Here is a 16,236-nt window from a genome sequence, read left to right as displayed (position 1 = left end):
TCGTGATCTGGAATCCTCCTCTCTATCCTTTGTGACCTAATAAAAATGCTATCCTTTCGTACTTGGAATGAGTGTACCTCTTGACTATGTTTAACTTTGTTTGTTTCTTGTCCAAAGTAACAGGAAATCTCCTCGCTCACACGTAATCTGGTAAAAAAGGGACCATAAATTATCATGCGTTATATGATTTTTAAGTTCATTAAAGTTGGAGTGTCATAAAGAAACATGTTAACAGTCAAAGTCTTGCTTGGAATTGATAACTCCTTGACTACATTTATGAGCATTAATTGTGACGTTGAAATTAATGTGTAACAGACACATGAGCTATGTGGATCTCTTGCTATAAAAGGAGGTGAATTCTTCACATTATATTCATCCTTATTTTCTTCACCATGGCTCAAAAGAAACCTTTCACTAGAGGTGACTCTCACAAAATAAGAGAGGTTGCAAGGCGTATCAGGGAAGAACAGGGTGATCTTTACCCTGGTAACAGTCCACAAGCTCCTGTGGACCTTCTCTCTGACTCTGACTCATCTCTTCAATATGATGAGATAGCTGGCTTCATTGTTGAAAAATCTGAAAGTGAGGAAAGACCCTGCTCAGGCCATTCCAGATGATCCCAGCAAGTGGGTTGATCGAGATTACATGGCTTTTCTGGCTCAAGAGAATTTAGAGGAGAAATATGATAAGGAGGAAGAACCTGAATCCTCATCTGGTTCCAACTACCCAAGAACCGGGAAGTGGTACAAGCAGATGTTGGGAAATCTGAAGAAGGGGAAATCTGAGTCGTCTGGAGTCAAGAAAAACGAGAGGAAGAAAAATTGATCTTTTTATCTGTTGTATCTTATCTTATGTACTTTCCTCTCTCGGTTCTATGAATAATGAAATCTTGTTGGCTCTGGTTTCCTTTTGAACGAAACTTTATGTGTCTTATTCATCATCTGTCTAAAATCTTGAATCAAGGACAACTTTCTTGGAAAAGAATATGTTCCCTAAGGCGTGCCTTGGTCAGGTCAAGTCATTCGGGCACATCTTTTGAGAGGATCTACTCTCTATTTAAAGAACCCTCTCAATCCTCTATAAACTCACTTCTTTCTTTCTTCAAACTCATGGATAAAGGGAAAGAAATAGCCCTTACATCTGAGAGCTTATCTGAGCCCGAAAAAATGTCTCAACATGATCTTGGAAACTCAATTGAGAAAAGTTCACCATCTGGGAAGGAACCAGAAATCTCAGAGTTCTACTCTCTTGTTCAACTCACACCCTTCTGAAACATGAAGAGAAGTACCGTGCACTGTATGCATATGCTAAAGCCAAAGTTCTGGCTGAGCTAGATGACATGGAGAGAAGAGGTCTTTCTAGAGAAACACTGGAAGTTGATCATGAAACTCTCATTGCTGAAGTTTTTGCTCATGAAATCCGAAAGAGAGAGTACCTTGAGCATGCACAAAAGAAGAAGGGCAATGTTGAGTAAAAGCTTGCCTTCCTGCTAATACACGAGAGATTGTATTCGTTTATGTTATGTACGTTCTGTGTAATAAATCTCTCGGGTAATGTACTCTTGATGTTGTAAGAAGGATCTGTTTGACTTTATTTGTCTCACAGATCTCATGATATGATAAGATTATCTATTTTCGGGTTTGGAATCGTGTCTAAGACGTTTCTTTATTAACTTCCAATCCAAACCGTTTAGATGAATCATAATGAGGATCATGTGGCCGAGAAAAATGGTCCACTATCCCACTCTGTCTGACACGGATTGAGACGTGTATTTAATGCACCCATAAGCACTCAAGTGCTTTTCTCTCTCTTCATTTAATGATGGAATGATCGTTTTTGATCTGCACACGATCTTATCACTCTCCCATGTTGATCAGTTACCTTTTTGGAGAAGAAGAACCGGTAGTTCTTTTGAAATTCAAAGTAATCCATTGGTAAATGGGCTACCCATAACCGGTTACCCAGTGATTGCTAAAACCCTACTTAAACCTTCTTCTCCTCAAGCATTACCTTTTACACATCCTCTCTTTTATTCCTCACAATCCTCTGTCTCTCTCAAATCGTCAGCAATGGCGGAACATCCACAAACACCACCAACTGATAAAGAACCAGAAACACCTTCCACTCTGGAAATCCCAAGCTTTCCAACAGAAGATCTAAGGTTCATTGAATCCAGAGTACCTTTCATCGTCGGCGGCAGTATGTGGGACACGCATGGTTTCCTTGAGTATATCCTAGACAGAAGATTTGGAGAAAACATCATACATCTCCTCACAGAAACAGGATTATATGGCTTCATCACACATCTTTATACTATATGGCACCCAGTTGATGTAACTCAATTCTATATGAATGCATCAATATCCTCTGATTATCTGACCATTACTTCCAGAGTCAATAATCATCATGTGGTCTTTACCTCGGAGGACGTTCGATCAACATACGGGTTTCCACAGAGAGATGAGACTTACAAATCTGATATTATTTATTATCATCTCGACCCAGAGGACTTCTACGAATCTATCAAGAACAACCACGCCCCCTCCAAGGCAGAAATCACTTGGCCGTTGAAGAAGAAATGGTTCAAACTAGATTATGAGTTCACTGTTGATATCTTCAATAAACTTGTCGATCACAAGACCTCGGGCACTGATGATGTGACGAAGGAGAAGTTGAAAATGTTGCATGCTTTCTTGAATGGATTTAAAGTCGATTGGTCAAAGATCATATTCAACAATATTGCTCACACCATCACCTTTCATCGGAAGAGTCCATGAGACATCGCAAAGAAGTTGGGGTATGGCTTTGTTATAAGCCATCTTCTTGCAACGAAAGGAGTTATTTTGCGTCCAGGAATTCGGCCTGGTCAGAAAGCCTGTCACATGAAACAAAAACCATCAGGGTACGACAAACAGAAGGCATTAGAGTTGGGTATTCCTATTGAGCAAGTGAAAACCAACAGGAAATCAAGAACTCCTAAAGTTTCGGAGGACGATCAACCCAAGCCTAAACGACAAAAGCGAGAAAAACACTCCACTCGGAGTAAGGAAAAGAAGACAGAAGCGACTCCATCTGTTCCAGTTCCTCCGAAATCTCCACAAGAGGCAAAAGATCCTACTTCACCTTCTCCTCTACCAGAAACAATCATTGTCAAAGATTCATCCGAAGACGAAGACAATCTGATTCTCACAAGACTTGGCAAAAAGAGTCACTTTCGATCTCCTGTCAAAACGAAGTCTTCCCAGGCGAAAAGTCTTACACCGAAGGAAGTTGACACGAGAGAAGCAGCTCCACAGGGGGAAGAAGTCACGAAAAAAGCTCTCTCTCAGGGGGAAGCTCAGCCGAAAGTCACTCTACCAGAAAGAATTTCTGATGTTCAAAAACCCGAAACTGATCTCGGTTCTCTTCAAGACCACCATCCACAAGAACCTACTTTAGCAGATCAACTCCTTCGTGAGATGACACAAGAACCTGTTAATGTAGATATGGAGGCCAGTCACTTAAGTCTTCCACAAGAACCTGGGTCACCAGAAAAGACGATAGAGGCGACTGATGCTTTGATCGCTTTGCCTTGTCTGCCACAAGAACCTACCAATACAGAGCAGGTAATTCTGACACAAGAACCTGTGCTGGTAGACGGGACAGCAGTTGTGCAAGTACAACCTTCGGACATCCCGAAACCATCAGTTCCAGCTCCAGAAGTAAAAGTCCCTCAACCTTCACAAGATCAGTTACTTAGAGAATCCATTGAAAGGGATTACAGTCGAGTCCTGCAGTGGCAACAGTGGCGCACTGCTCCCCTAAGGACGTTTCTTGAAACTTTTGAAGCAATGCAGGATGAAGAAATCTTTGCACTTGATTGGATTGACACTGATGATGTTTCCAAAGCTCTTCGAATTGAAGAAATCAATCGAGTCTTCTCTTACAAGATGACAAATCGCACTCTCGGGAAGGATAAAGCTCCAATCTGCATCGAACTCAACAAGCCACCCTTGGATCCAGTCTTTGAAGAAGAAATGAAGCAACTTCGATATGCCATGTTGCTATCAAAGATCAAGACCACATTAGAGAAGGAACACCAAAATTATCCGAATTGCAATGTCAGTGGCACGAAAGATGAGCTTGGACGAGAAATTGAAGAAGACGAGAGTAATGAAGATGAAGATGAAGATGATAATGATGATGATGTTGACGACGCTGATGATGAGAATGATGATAATGATGATCAGTTGGGCAATGAAGGTGCTCAAGAAGACGACCCCGAAGACAGTCATACAATCTTGATCGGTCCTGACTATGACACCTATGCTCAAAGATCTCCCTTAAGAAAGCTACCCTCTGACAGTGGTGACTCGGAAGAGGTTTCAACTAACCATCCGGAAGATCTGTCTCGTGCCATCGTTCCACATATCCAACCCATGGACGAAACTCCGATCATGCTCGAGAAAGCAAAAGTGCGTGAGGGCAAACTGGAAGCCTCACCAATTCATCTTAGCTCAACAAGTGGTGGAAAAAGGGAAGCACCACCTCAAGATGAGCATATGGACACAACGCCAACAAACATTGAAGATGAATCTGTTGCTGAGTCCCCACGAACCATCATGAACCTTATGAGGGAAACTGTCCATTCAGCCGAAACCATCCACATGCAATATCTGGCTCTACGGGAAAAGGACACGAAAGTTTTAGATGATTTGTGCAAGAAGGTTGATTCGTTGATAGCTGCACAATCTGTACCTCAACCTCCACCTCAAGAACAGACTCAACCGCAGCAACAAAGCCAAACAGATCACAAGATCCTTGAGAGAATGACAAAGAAGCTTCATGATCTTGAAACTGCTCTGAACAAAGTTGCACGGCAATAACACGAGATCAAACATTCTCATTTTGGTCTCAAATAACGTATTGATTTGGCTTGTACAAAGATTGACACATATCAAGACAATTCATACCAACTGGGAGAATATGCTCTTCAAATTCTCGGATATGCTCAGGATATCTTGAATGTGGTAAATAAGGTTTCCTCTATCCCTCCTACTTCTTGTGCTGATGATGCCAAAAAGGGGGAAAAGAGAAATGACGACAAAGATAAGGATGATGATCAGCCGAGAGACAACACGAAAGATCAAACTCCAGAAGCAAGACACTCTCCCTCTCGGACACCAAGAGACTCCGGCCGAAGGAACACGAATTCATCTCATCCACCTTCTAGGTCTCGTGGTCACCATTCCTCGAAGCAAAGATATCATGGTCGATACCAATCTAAACCAATCAAGCCACGACAATCCTTTGGTTCTGAAGCCAAGTACATCTTCACAGGTCTGCCAAAGAGAGAACAGATGAATCTAAGGCAGAGACTTATGAGAGACAACAAAGTAACCATGGATGGCATAGGAAACTTTGTGGACTTTGTTCCATATGAAGAAGGCAGTGGCAAACGTTTTGAGGGTTGCAATAATCCTATTTTGTTGAAAACAAAGGACAACTATACAAGACAAAATCACATGAGCACTCAAAACGAGAGAATCAAAAGAGAAACCAGAGAACTGTGGAAGAAGCATGATGAAGAAATCAAAAGAAGAGAAGATGAAGCAAGGGAAAGAGAAAGGATCAGAAATCTCATTGAAGACCTTTCTAGTGTAACCAAAGACTCCCCACAAAATGTTAATCACAATGCAGCTTTTAAAGTGCATAAAGAGTCAGGAAAGAGCTACCAAGAAGGCATGAATTCGTTTGAACTGATCTCGTGGTGGAAGTCTGGAATTGTTGAAGGAAGCAACATTCGGGAAGCTTATAACAATTACACTGGCCTGAATATCAAAGGAGAACATGAAGAGCTTGTCAGGTCTAATCCTATTAAAGTCTTTAGAGCAAAAATCAATGAGAAAATAGACTTCAACAGGATGTTAAAACGACAAAAGGAAAGGGATGACCAAAAATCCAAGGAAAATGAACAACAGAAATCAAAGCTCTTAGAAATGTAAGTTATCTTTCGTTCTGTTTTTCTTCATAAAGTTTTTGTAATGATCACATCTTTATATTTATGAAACTCTCATTGTCACACATCTCGTGTCACTTGTCTGAGTTATTTGTCTTTGTCTTTCTTGTTAACGCTTCAATCTAGAAAAAGACTTGTAAACTCTCAAGTATGGCTGTTTTTATAATAGAAAAATCCTTATGGAACTTTTATCAGCCTTATAAGAAGAGTATAGGTTTTGGCATCATCAAAAGGGGGGAAATTGTTAGGAACATTGTATTAGGATTTTGATGATACCAATGTAATGTAGAAAAGTAGACCCCTAACTATTAGCTTTTTCATTTGCTGCTTTCGTCCTAGACGAGAGTTGCCATAACTCCTCTGTAATTCGTGTTAAGCTAGACAAACACACGAAAATAAGTTATGACTAGACGTTAGGGTCTCCAGGGCGAAAGAAGACACGAGACATGAAGATCTACAACGAGAGTTAAGTAGGAGTTGTCAACTAGCACGAAAAGACAGTTTTTTTTGTTAAAGACAATCTTTATCAAACATTACTTCTCTTCAACAACGAGAATAATGTTCTACCTGCCTGATTTGACAACATCCTAGGACAATAAGGACCTCATCTTAAGGGACACACTTTTCAAGAAGCATTAAATGAAGATGTACCATCCTCTGAAGATAAAGGACAAAACCTAATGCTTTCCATACCCTCAACGGCTACATGGTACAACCTCATTAATGGAGCATTTAATGCATGAAGCTCCCCGGTCCTTGTCCAATGGTTAAAAGGTTCGAAAATTTCATCTCCCTCCAACGGATGAATTTTCTTCACCTATATAAACCCACCTTCATCAACTAAGAAGGTGCTGGTTCATTCTCACTCGACTTACTTGCAAAAGCTCTTGAAACGCTCACGATTTACTAAAAGCTTTTGTGAACCAGTATTGAGGTGCTAAGTTACTTGAAGAAGATTATTAATCATATTCTTACACCTCAAATGAAGTCTTGCCATTTGTTTGAAGCAATCATATCTCAGAGCCAAGACTTCATCGTTGGAGAATTCAAGAAATCACTTTCTACCAACCGCAACTCAGGAGAAGAAGTTGATAGAGGCGGAGTAAACTCGAGGAGTTGAAAAACCTACGAAGGCTGTCCGGCTTAGTGATCAAGGAAGTCTTTGTGTAATTGTACTAAGAGTGATAGTGCATCCCTTCCATCAGTTGTGGAAGAAGAGTGGAGTAGGCAACGTTAGCCGAACCACTATAAAATCTCGTGTCCCACCTATCTCCTTACTTACGCTTTTCTTTTCTGCATTCATATCATCACTTTTATCACTGTTACCGAAAGTTTCTCTAATTACTCAAACTCGTGCAAAATATTTAAAACGAATCTATCTTATCCGCTGCGCCAAAACACCGATCATTACATTCTATCGAGACCAACATATATATATATATATATATATATATATATATATATACTAAAATCTTCAATCTTGATAAATCTTACTTCGAAATAGATAATCGTGATCAGACCTCATTTTTTACCAGAAGACCTTATTCTCATTTGAACATAAATAATGTTAACTTATAATATTAATTGTCATGTTTTCACTTTGGTCAGGACTAATAAAATGGTAGAACCGCCTCTCCCTCAGTGAGTCAAATATATTTAGGCCCTATTTGGTAAATAAGTTAGTCTATAAATCAATTTTGTCTTATTTGATCACGATTAGCTCTTTGATTTGATTAAAAATAAATCAATATAAGTGTTTGGTTAATTAGCTTATTGTAACTTTAAAATGCTAAAATTCAAAAAGCTGGTCAAATCAACTTTTTCAATTAACTTTTTGAGAAAAGAAATTATACCAAACAGCTATCAGCTATCAGCTAATTTACCAAACACCTTTCTACAATCAACTAATGTTATCAACTAGTTATATCCTCTAATTAACACAATCAGCTAACAGCCAACAATTATTTACCAAACATGGCATTAGTCTTATAAATAATGAACCTGTTTGGTAAAATAGTTAGCCGGCCTATCAGTCAATTTTGACTTATTTGACAACTATTAGTTGTTTGACTTGGTTAAACAATCAATATGAGTGTTTAAGTAATTAGCTTTTTGTAACAACTTGTTGCTCTAAAATGCTAAAATTCAAAAAGCTGCTCAAATTAGCTTTTTCGATCAGCTTTTTAAGAAAGTCATTGTATGTAATCAGTTAACTGCTAACAACTAATTTACCAAACACTTTTCTACAATCAGTTAATGTTATCAATTAGTTAAACTCATTAATTCAATCAGTTAACAGCTATCAGCTCACAAGTCATTATATTTACCAAACACTCCAATATAATGATGGTGGAGTGACAAAAGCTACTAATAATAGTAAAAGCTAAGTTGGGAAGACACATCCATCACTGAATCATTCTCGGACCCATTTAGATTTTGAAGCGTTATTTAAAGAAGACTTTCTTTCAATATTTGGCTAGGGAGTAAGAGAAATAGCCTTTTAGTTATAGCTTTTATACTTTACTACTAGTTATATAATACATATTCTGCGACTAAATTAATGTCTTAAAAATATATATAATTTTTATATATAAAATTTAATCATTATTATAAAATAAAATTAGTCATTTTTAGTATAATTAAAAAGGTATTTTCAACTCTAGATACAAATTAATAGTAAATATGAGTGTTATTGTTGATAGTTAGAAGGAAAAATAAAAATCATTTCTTAACAATTTCATATTAAAATAAAGAGTTAATTCCATTTTTTTTCTTAAATTTATAGGTGACAATTCAGTTGTCTTTTTTTTTTTTCTTTTTTTTTTTCTTTTTTTCAAAACATCCTCACTTGGTTCTTAATGTGATTTTAATGATTATTAATGAGTTAATAAAAGTTAACACATTTTTTATTAAAAATAACATGTTTATAAATATATAGGCCATGTTTGGTAGTAGTAGTACCCTTAAGGATCATGGTAGTAGTACCCTTAAGGATCATTTTACATTTAATCAGCTATCAGCTAACAACTAATTTACCAAACACCTTTCTATAATCAGCTGCGCTAATGCTATCATATGTGTGAGCATATAACCATTAATGTGTATCTAACTATAAGCTTAGGCTTTTAGTTGAGATGGAGCACATGCTTTAATTTGGTATCAGAGCCAAACCAAAGGTCACGGGCTCAACGCCACTCGTAAGCGACTACGGTTTATCGGTCCACGTGTTGGTTGGAATCCACCGTACACGTGAGGGGGCGTGCTAACTATAAGTTTAGGTTTACCGGTCCACGTGTTGGTTGGAATCCACCGTACACGTGAGGGGGCGTGCTAACTATAAGCTTACGCTTTTAAGATGCAATGAATATGTAGTGCATGAATTCATAGGTTTTCTTTATGTATATGATTGAGATCCTAATTTTAGTTATATGTGAACTTTTTCTCTTAGCAAATTCTCTTTGATATTCTGAAATACTAATCTTTTTCCTATAAAATTCATTAGGGAATAATTTTATTTTTTTAATCTTAAAATGGAGAGAATTTTTATCCAAAACATAAATCAACTTGTAATAAAATTATGCATATTCTATTTGAAGCAATATAGTTTTCTAATGAGTGTTACAATCAAGAAGGGTTGATTTAAGCAAATAAAAGATAATTAAGGCATTCTTAAGACAATTCCAATATAGCATCCACTCGCCTGCATAGTACTCAGATAGTAGATTATGGGCAAGGATGCAAGATAATATGTGAAAGAATGATTCATTACTACAATTTGTACATAAAGTGAAAAAAAAAAAATGACGGTAAGTTTGGAAACATCATATCATTGTACAAGAAATCAAAGTGTATAACTTTTTATTGCACATGATTACATTAATATATTTTGTATTTTCATTCAAACTTTAACAATATTGACTATTATATAATTTATTATTTATATTATTATTTAGTAGATATTATTATCCAAAAAAACTCGACACACATAGGTTAAATTCGTATTATGAAAATAGAGCACAACCCTACAAGTATACATAAAACAAAACATCAACATTTTATGTACAACAATATAATATAATATAATATATATATATATATATATATATATATATATATATATATATATATTTCTTGACTTTAAAAATATATTTCGCACCCTAAAAATTTCTTTAGTATTTTACATCCTACCTAATAATCATTAAAGATTTACACCTAATCCCAACTCAAGCAACTATACAACTATGTTTGTCATTTTCAATATTTCTATGACAGGACAAAATAACAAATCTTATCTTAATTATATGCATAGAAAATATTAAGAGTCCAATCACTACCTAGCACTTAACAAATTAAAGCTCATAATCCTAACGTAACCTTTATTATTAGTGATAGCAACTGAAAATCTCTTTCCATAGAATGGAGATTTTTAGAAATATAAGGGTTTATGCCAAAGACCTTGTGACCGAGCGACGTAACTGTGGCTCTTTCAAATGATAGGTCACAAGTTTGAATGCCCCTATGTATATGTATGAACAGATACTACAATGTAACATACACTGCTGAAAATTATGCAATTTTTGACCACCTAAAAATAATCAAAAATCATGTCAAAAGCCTTGTTCCGACCACTTTTGGTGTCCGGAAAAACCTTTATAGCTATTTCCGACCACTTTTTACTTTAAATTTGATTTAAGATCACTTTCAGGTGGTCGGAAATTCCATAATTTTCAGTAGTGATAGTCGGTAGTACTTTTATATATATATATATATATATATATATATATATATATATATATATGCGTGTTTATAGAAAAAAATTTCACTAATATTTAATTTTATATTAAGAAAAATGAATTATAAATTTGAGTTTAAGTTTCATCATTTCATTAAAGCTTATAATTTGGGGAGGATGGAATATGAAAACTGAAAAGTATGCGCAAAACAGTAAATATACATGTGAAGGAAAGTGAATAGCATATCCCAAAATAAAAATGAAGACAAAACTAGCTGTACAGAGGAAGTATATGTTGAATCATTTAAAGGTGAAAATCATACCACTTCTAATCTCAAACTGCCCCAAAGAGGAGGCAATTCAAGAAACTCCTCTTTTTAATGCCATTATTAATTAGATTTTGTATTTTAAAAAAAAAAATGTGTTCTCCATAAGTGATGCGAACATATATAGGGATGATAAGATACATAAGTTTGAGCCACACTAGAAACCTAATGACGAATTACTTATTCTTACTTGATAATTCACTGTGAACCTGAAAAGTTATTAGGGAATTTTGACCAATTTGTGGTAGCATAAACAACGAGTAACCAAGAATCATGCCTCAAATTTGAGGACCTCTCGCTGCTATCTATACCCATTATTTTTTTACATTAATAGAATTCGAACCCAACAACTTGCTACTTGTAGCAAAGCCTCGCCATATACAGATATTTAACTCATAATGAAATTAACTAATATAAATAACTAATGACATGAAGGATTATATATGACACTTCTGAATCACGAGTTAAATATGAAAACAAATATTTATACATAAAAAAAAAAAAATTGCATATAAATAGTATTGTTCATTATTTAGAGATGAAGAGATGCCTTACCTCTAATGTGAGTGTTTTTTTTTTTTTTCTCAACTTTGTTTATAGGTCGATCCTATATGACAGTTCATAAGGACAGTATTAATAATGCCCATAAATTATATATATATATATGTATGAAGCAGAAAAGTTTAGGTTGTTCATTGCTGATCAACTCAAATCAAGAAGAGTAATAGACAGCTCCATGAAAAAGTCAAATTTAAAACGTTATACTTATCAAGTCAATTGTTTAACTAATTTGACTGGAGATTGCGTTATATCTATCTTAGATTCTTAGAGTTTAAATGAATTAGTTTTAATTCTAGTTGGAACATTGCATGTGCCCAAGACTAAAATATGCCTGACCACCTCTGTATGTAATTCCTCTACAACCTACAAAATGTAGCCTTCATAATGCATTAGGTTTCCAGAGCATCATCAGAGCCAGAAGGGATGATCTGTAATCTAATGATGATTATTATTAGACTAATAATAAGTAAACAACTCCCCCTTTTGCTAACTTATTGATAATCAGACCCATCATGATATGATGTTAAATTAAAAGAATATATAGTCCCCACTGTTTAGCCATAATTGTAGTACATTCTGTCATGCAATAACAGTACTCTATCGTCCTCAGAGCAACATGCCTATAAAGCATCCCTGGAGTCCAGGCAAGGGCATGTCCAGAATGAAGATTAATGAAACATTTTTGTTTTTTTCTAAATTTGTCTACATTGTTAATTATGTGACTTTAATTTTTTTTTTTATTGAATAAAATATACTTTATTTGTGAAAAGAGGCAAACAGACCAAAAATGACTTCATTCTGTAATATAAATTAAGAACAAGGAAGAAACAAAACATTCAACCTATATATAATTTTTGTGCTATTTATTCACTAAACTTAGAACATGTGTAATTTTTTTTTTGTCACGTCATGAGGAGTCTTGAGCAGACCTAACTGTAGAAAGCACCTTTAAGCCTATACCTTACACAGACTAATCCTCATTCGCCACTCACGACCAACCAAGTTGGTTTAGAACATGTCTAATTGAACCATTAAAGAAACCTAAAATATGTAATCAAAATAATGACTCTTAGTACATACATATAAGCAATGTGATTGAATTATAGTAGGAGAAATTGAGATAGGTAAATTGGATCCCCAAACAATAGAGCATAATTTTTTTTTAAATGAAAATTATCAATTTATATTTGAGGGTTTCACTTAAGTAAGAATGAACAAGAAATGGATTTTTTTTACTCATGGGTCAAACAAAAAAACCAATAGCAACCATAGTGGAGAAATTATTGGAGATTTGGAGGTGGCAAGTGGGAAATAATGTAACCATAATGGATATTAATTGACAGATTTATTGATGGAGTTATATGCAAAGGACCACATTATTGGTCTGGAAAAACATCATGTGAAGATCAGAAAAACACATCGGAAGAAGAAAAAGAAAAAGAAGAAGAAGAAGAAGAAGAAGAAGAAGAATGGAGCTTAGCTTAATTAGCTTACTGATAAGAAGAAGAAGTATAACTCTCAGACAAGAGTTGATCTAATAGATCAGGGCCTAAGTCTTCAAACACAAGCGGCGGCAAATCGTCGCCGTCGCAGCAGCAATCTTGCGCCGCCTTCTCATCCCGAAACGCATACCCTACTACGCCGCCGCCGCCGCCGCCGTCCTCGGCCTGTTTCCTTTTCCCTCTACTACTCCTCTTCTTGTGCCTCTCCTTCAAGGCCTCCGCCGGCGACCACCCGTCCTTGCAACTACTATAACAACCCATTTCCTGCAACGACTCGTTCACTCTTTCCACCGGAAAATTGAGGCACGACGACGGCCCGCGCATCAGCACCGCCGCTTGGTCGTAAGCCAAGGCGGCCTCCTCCGCGCTGTTGAAGGTCCCCAGCCAAACCCTCGTCCCATTCCTCGTCGAGTCCCGAATCTCCGCCGCGTACTTCCCCCATGGCCGCTTTCTAACCCCAACGTAGTGCTTCTCTTTGGGAGATTTATTACTATTATTCTCTCTTGGGTCGCCATTATTTTCCACCTCCGAAGATTTCACTTCCCCGGAGAAAATCATATCCGATTCTTGTTTGATTATCTCACCACCACCACCCATTCTCAACCAACAATTTGCCCCTCCGATCCGTTGATTTATATATATATATAGACAAATAAGGATTCAAGTGTGGACCAACAATAGTATAGTAAGAAATATCTAGCTAGAAGAGGAGGAACTGAAGAAGAAAGGAAATATTTAGGAAATTTAAATTATTTTTATTTCCAGACCGAAGAAGAAAGAAAACAAAAAAACTTTGGAATATATCCATCATAATAATAAAAGGAAGAATTATTTAGAGATTAGAGAAAAGAAAAAAAAAAACAAAACAAAAAACCTTATCCAATAATGACACAAGAATTAAATTACTTTGTTTAACATGGTCCTACAAATTATGCGTATGTTGTGGGTAGAACACAAATTACATATAATAATAATAATAATAATAATAATAATAATAATAATAATAATAATAATAATAATAATAATAATAATAATAAAATAATAATAATAATAATAATAATAATAATAATAATAATAATTATTATTATTATTATTATTATTATTATTATTATTATTATTATTATTGGAATAAAAAATAAGACAAGTGGGAAGATGCTTTAGAAGATCAGAATTAGATTGATCGAATTGTTGGCCCCAGGTTGATGGGAGACTGCAACAGAATTGCACCACAAATTTTATGCACTAGAAAAAAAAAATTAAATGAAAATTTTAATTTGATGTCAACTAAATTATATACATACTTCTTTAATTTTGGACCTAGGAATTTGTTTATATTGTGATTCTTAATGTCATGGTCCAAAATTATGTTTCTTAAGTACACCTTGACTATGCATGTGTTGTAGAAAATTTGGGTGGAGTTTTCTTTTTTTCTCCTTCTTTTTGTTACCTTGTTGACACTTGAATTGAAAATTTGAAATTGAGATTAATATTATTATACCACACTTGAATTATAAATTTGTGGTATACTTAAATCCATATTGTTGGATGGAGTCATTGAGACTTAGTCTAATATCATATCATCTATACGTAGTGCTAGCTGTTATTTAAGTTTAAGAAAATTAATTAAATTTTGTATTCATTATCAGTTATAAATTTTTACACAGTAGTAAGACTTGATCTTGACACGTAAAATGTAGTGAAGAACAAAACAAGAATTTCACATCAACTTACCAAATTAAAGAACTATGATTTGTTTAAATTGTAATGTTTTGCATTATATAATTTTCCTACAGTGCATATTAGTATACTGCCTCTTTTTTTTTTTTTTTTTTTTTTTTTTGAATGCATTAGTATACTGCCTTAGGTATTAAAAGAGAGATTAGAAAACATAAGTCTTAATTTAACCCAAATTTCAATCACTTATCACAAATATAAAGTATATGTTTGTTTGGTAACATAGTTAGCTTATTAGTCAATTTTGACTTATTTGAACACTATTAGTTGTTTGACTTAGTTAATCATTCAATATAAGTGTTTAATTAATTAGCATTTTGTAATATCTTATTGCTTCAAAATGCAAAACTTCAAAAAGTTGTTCAAAACAGTTTTTTTGATCAGCTTTTTTAGAAAATTATTTTGCATCTTTCTACAATAATGCAATCAACTAGTCAAACTCAATCAGCTAACAGTCTTCTATTTCTCAAAGTATCTCTGTCCAATAACAGTTTTTTTTATCAGCTTTTTTAGAAAATCATTTTACATCTTTCTACAATAATGCAATCAACTAGTCAAACTCAATCAGCTAACCGTCTTTTCTATTTTCCAAAGTATCCATGTCCAATAACTTAACAGTCTTTTCTATTTCTCAAAGTATCCCTGTCCAATAACTTAATAATGGTTATATGTGCACGTGTGGTTTACATAACTTTAATACCAAATTGAAACATGTGCTTCATCTCAACTAAAAATATAAACTGATGGTTGGATGACACATTAATGGTTATATGCTCAACACTACAACCTTCATTAATTTTTGTCTCAATCAATTCCAAATTTGATAGAGCTATCATGGTTTCACTATCTACCCCACCTTTCATATCTATTCTCTTAAACTTGAAGAAGAAGAAGAAACGGATCTAATGTAAACATAATTATATACTTTTTACACATAATTAAAATAAATAAATCATTTTACTAATGACTAAATCGTTTAGACTTTTAATATATCCAATGCAGATATAATAAAAATAGTGTTCAAGATTTAAATTTAGATCTATTTTATCAAATGACATCTCAGATCCCACTCAATTGCTTAAGATGGGGCAGCCTTTTCATTGACTTAATTATTTCTGTCCTAGCTTTTTTATATTGGAATATATAATATGCCATTGATTGGCTAATTAGGCATCAATCCAAATTCTTAGCTACATAAAAAATGATAAACTATAAGAAGTTGAAAAGAGTAGCATTTTGTCTGTTCAATAATTAACTAGCAGCCAAATTTAAAAAGTTTACAGGAGCACAACAAATAAGTGAAGCCACAAGGAACAAAGAAAGATGAATAATGCATAATATGATGTTTGTGTATAAGTGGTTTGAAATATGAACATAACATAA

At 34.7% G+C, this 16,236-nt stretch overlaps 1 protein-coding gene and 1 long non-coding RNA gene across 2 annotated transcripts; both read right to left on the bottom strand.

The window, feature by feature from the left end:
• Positions 1 to 1,054: 1,054 nt before the first annotated feature.
• Positions 1,055 to 16,236, bottom strand: LOC109180509. The gene is made up of 3 exons (XR_002054080.1): positions 15,633 to 16,236; positions 5,259 to 5,262; positions 1,055 to 1,068 (listed from the first exon to the last, which is right to left on the bottom strand). It is a non-coding gene; the product is annotated as an uncharacterized LOC109180509 (long non-coding RNA).
• On the bottom strand, positions 12,937 to 13,900 carry LOC109180506 (ethylene-responsive transcription factor 15-like). Its single transcript, XM_019330130.1, has one exon. It carries the CDS (start codon positions 13,714 to 13,716, stop codon positions 13,108 to 13,110), a length of 609 nt encoding a protein of 202 aa, XP_019185675.1. The 5' UTR covers positions 13,717 to 13,900; the 3' UTR covers positions 12,937 to 13,107.

Source organism: Ipomoea nil, unplaced genomic scaffold (assembly GCF_001879475.1).
Source record: "Ipomoea nil cultivar Tokyo-kokei standard unplaced genomic scaffold, Asagao_1.1 scaffold1026, whole genome shotgun sequence".
Classification (NCBI taxonomy): domain Eukaryota; kingdom Viridiplantae; phylum Streptophyta; class Magnoliopsida; order Solanales; family Convolvulaceae; genus Ipomoea; species Ipomoea nil.
Note: the sequence above shows the minus strand (reverse complement) of the source record. Positions and strands in the feature narration are given on the sequence as shown.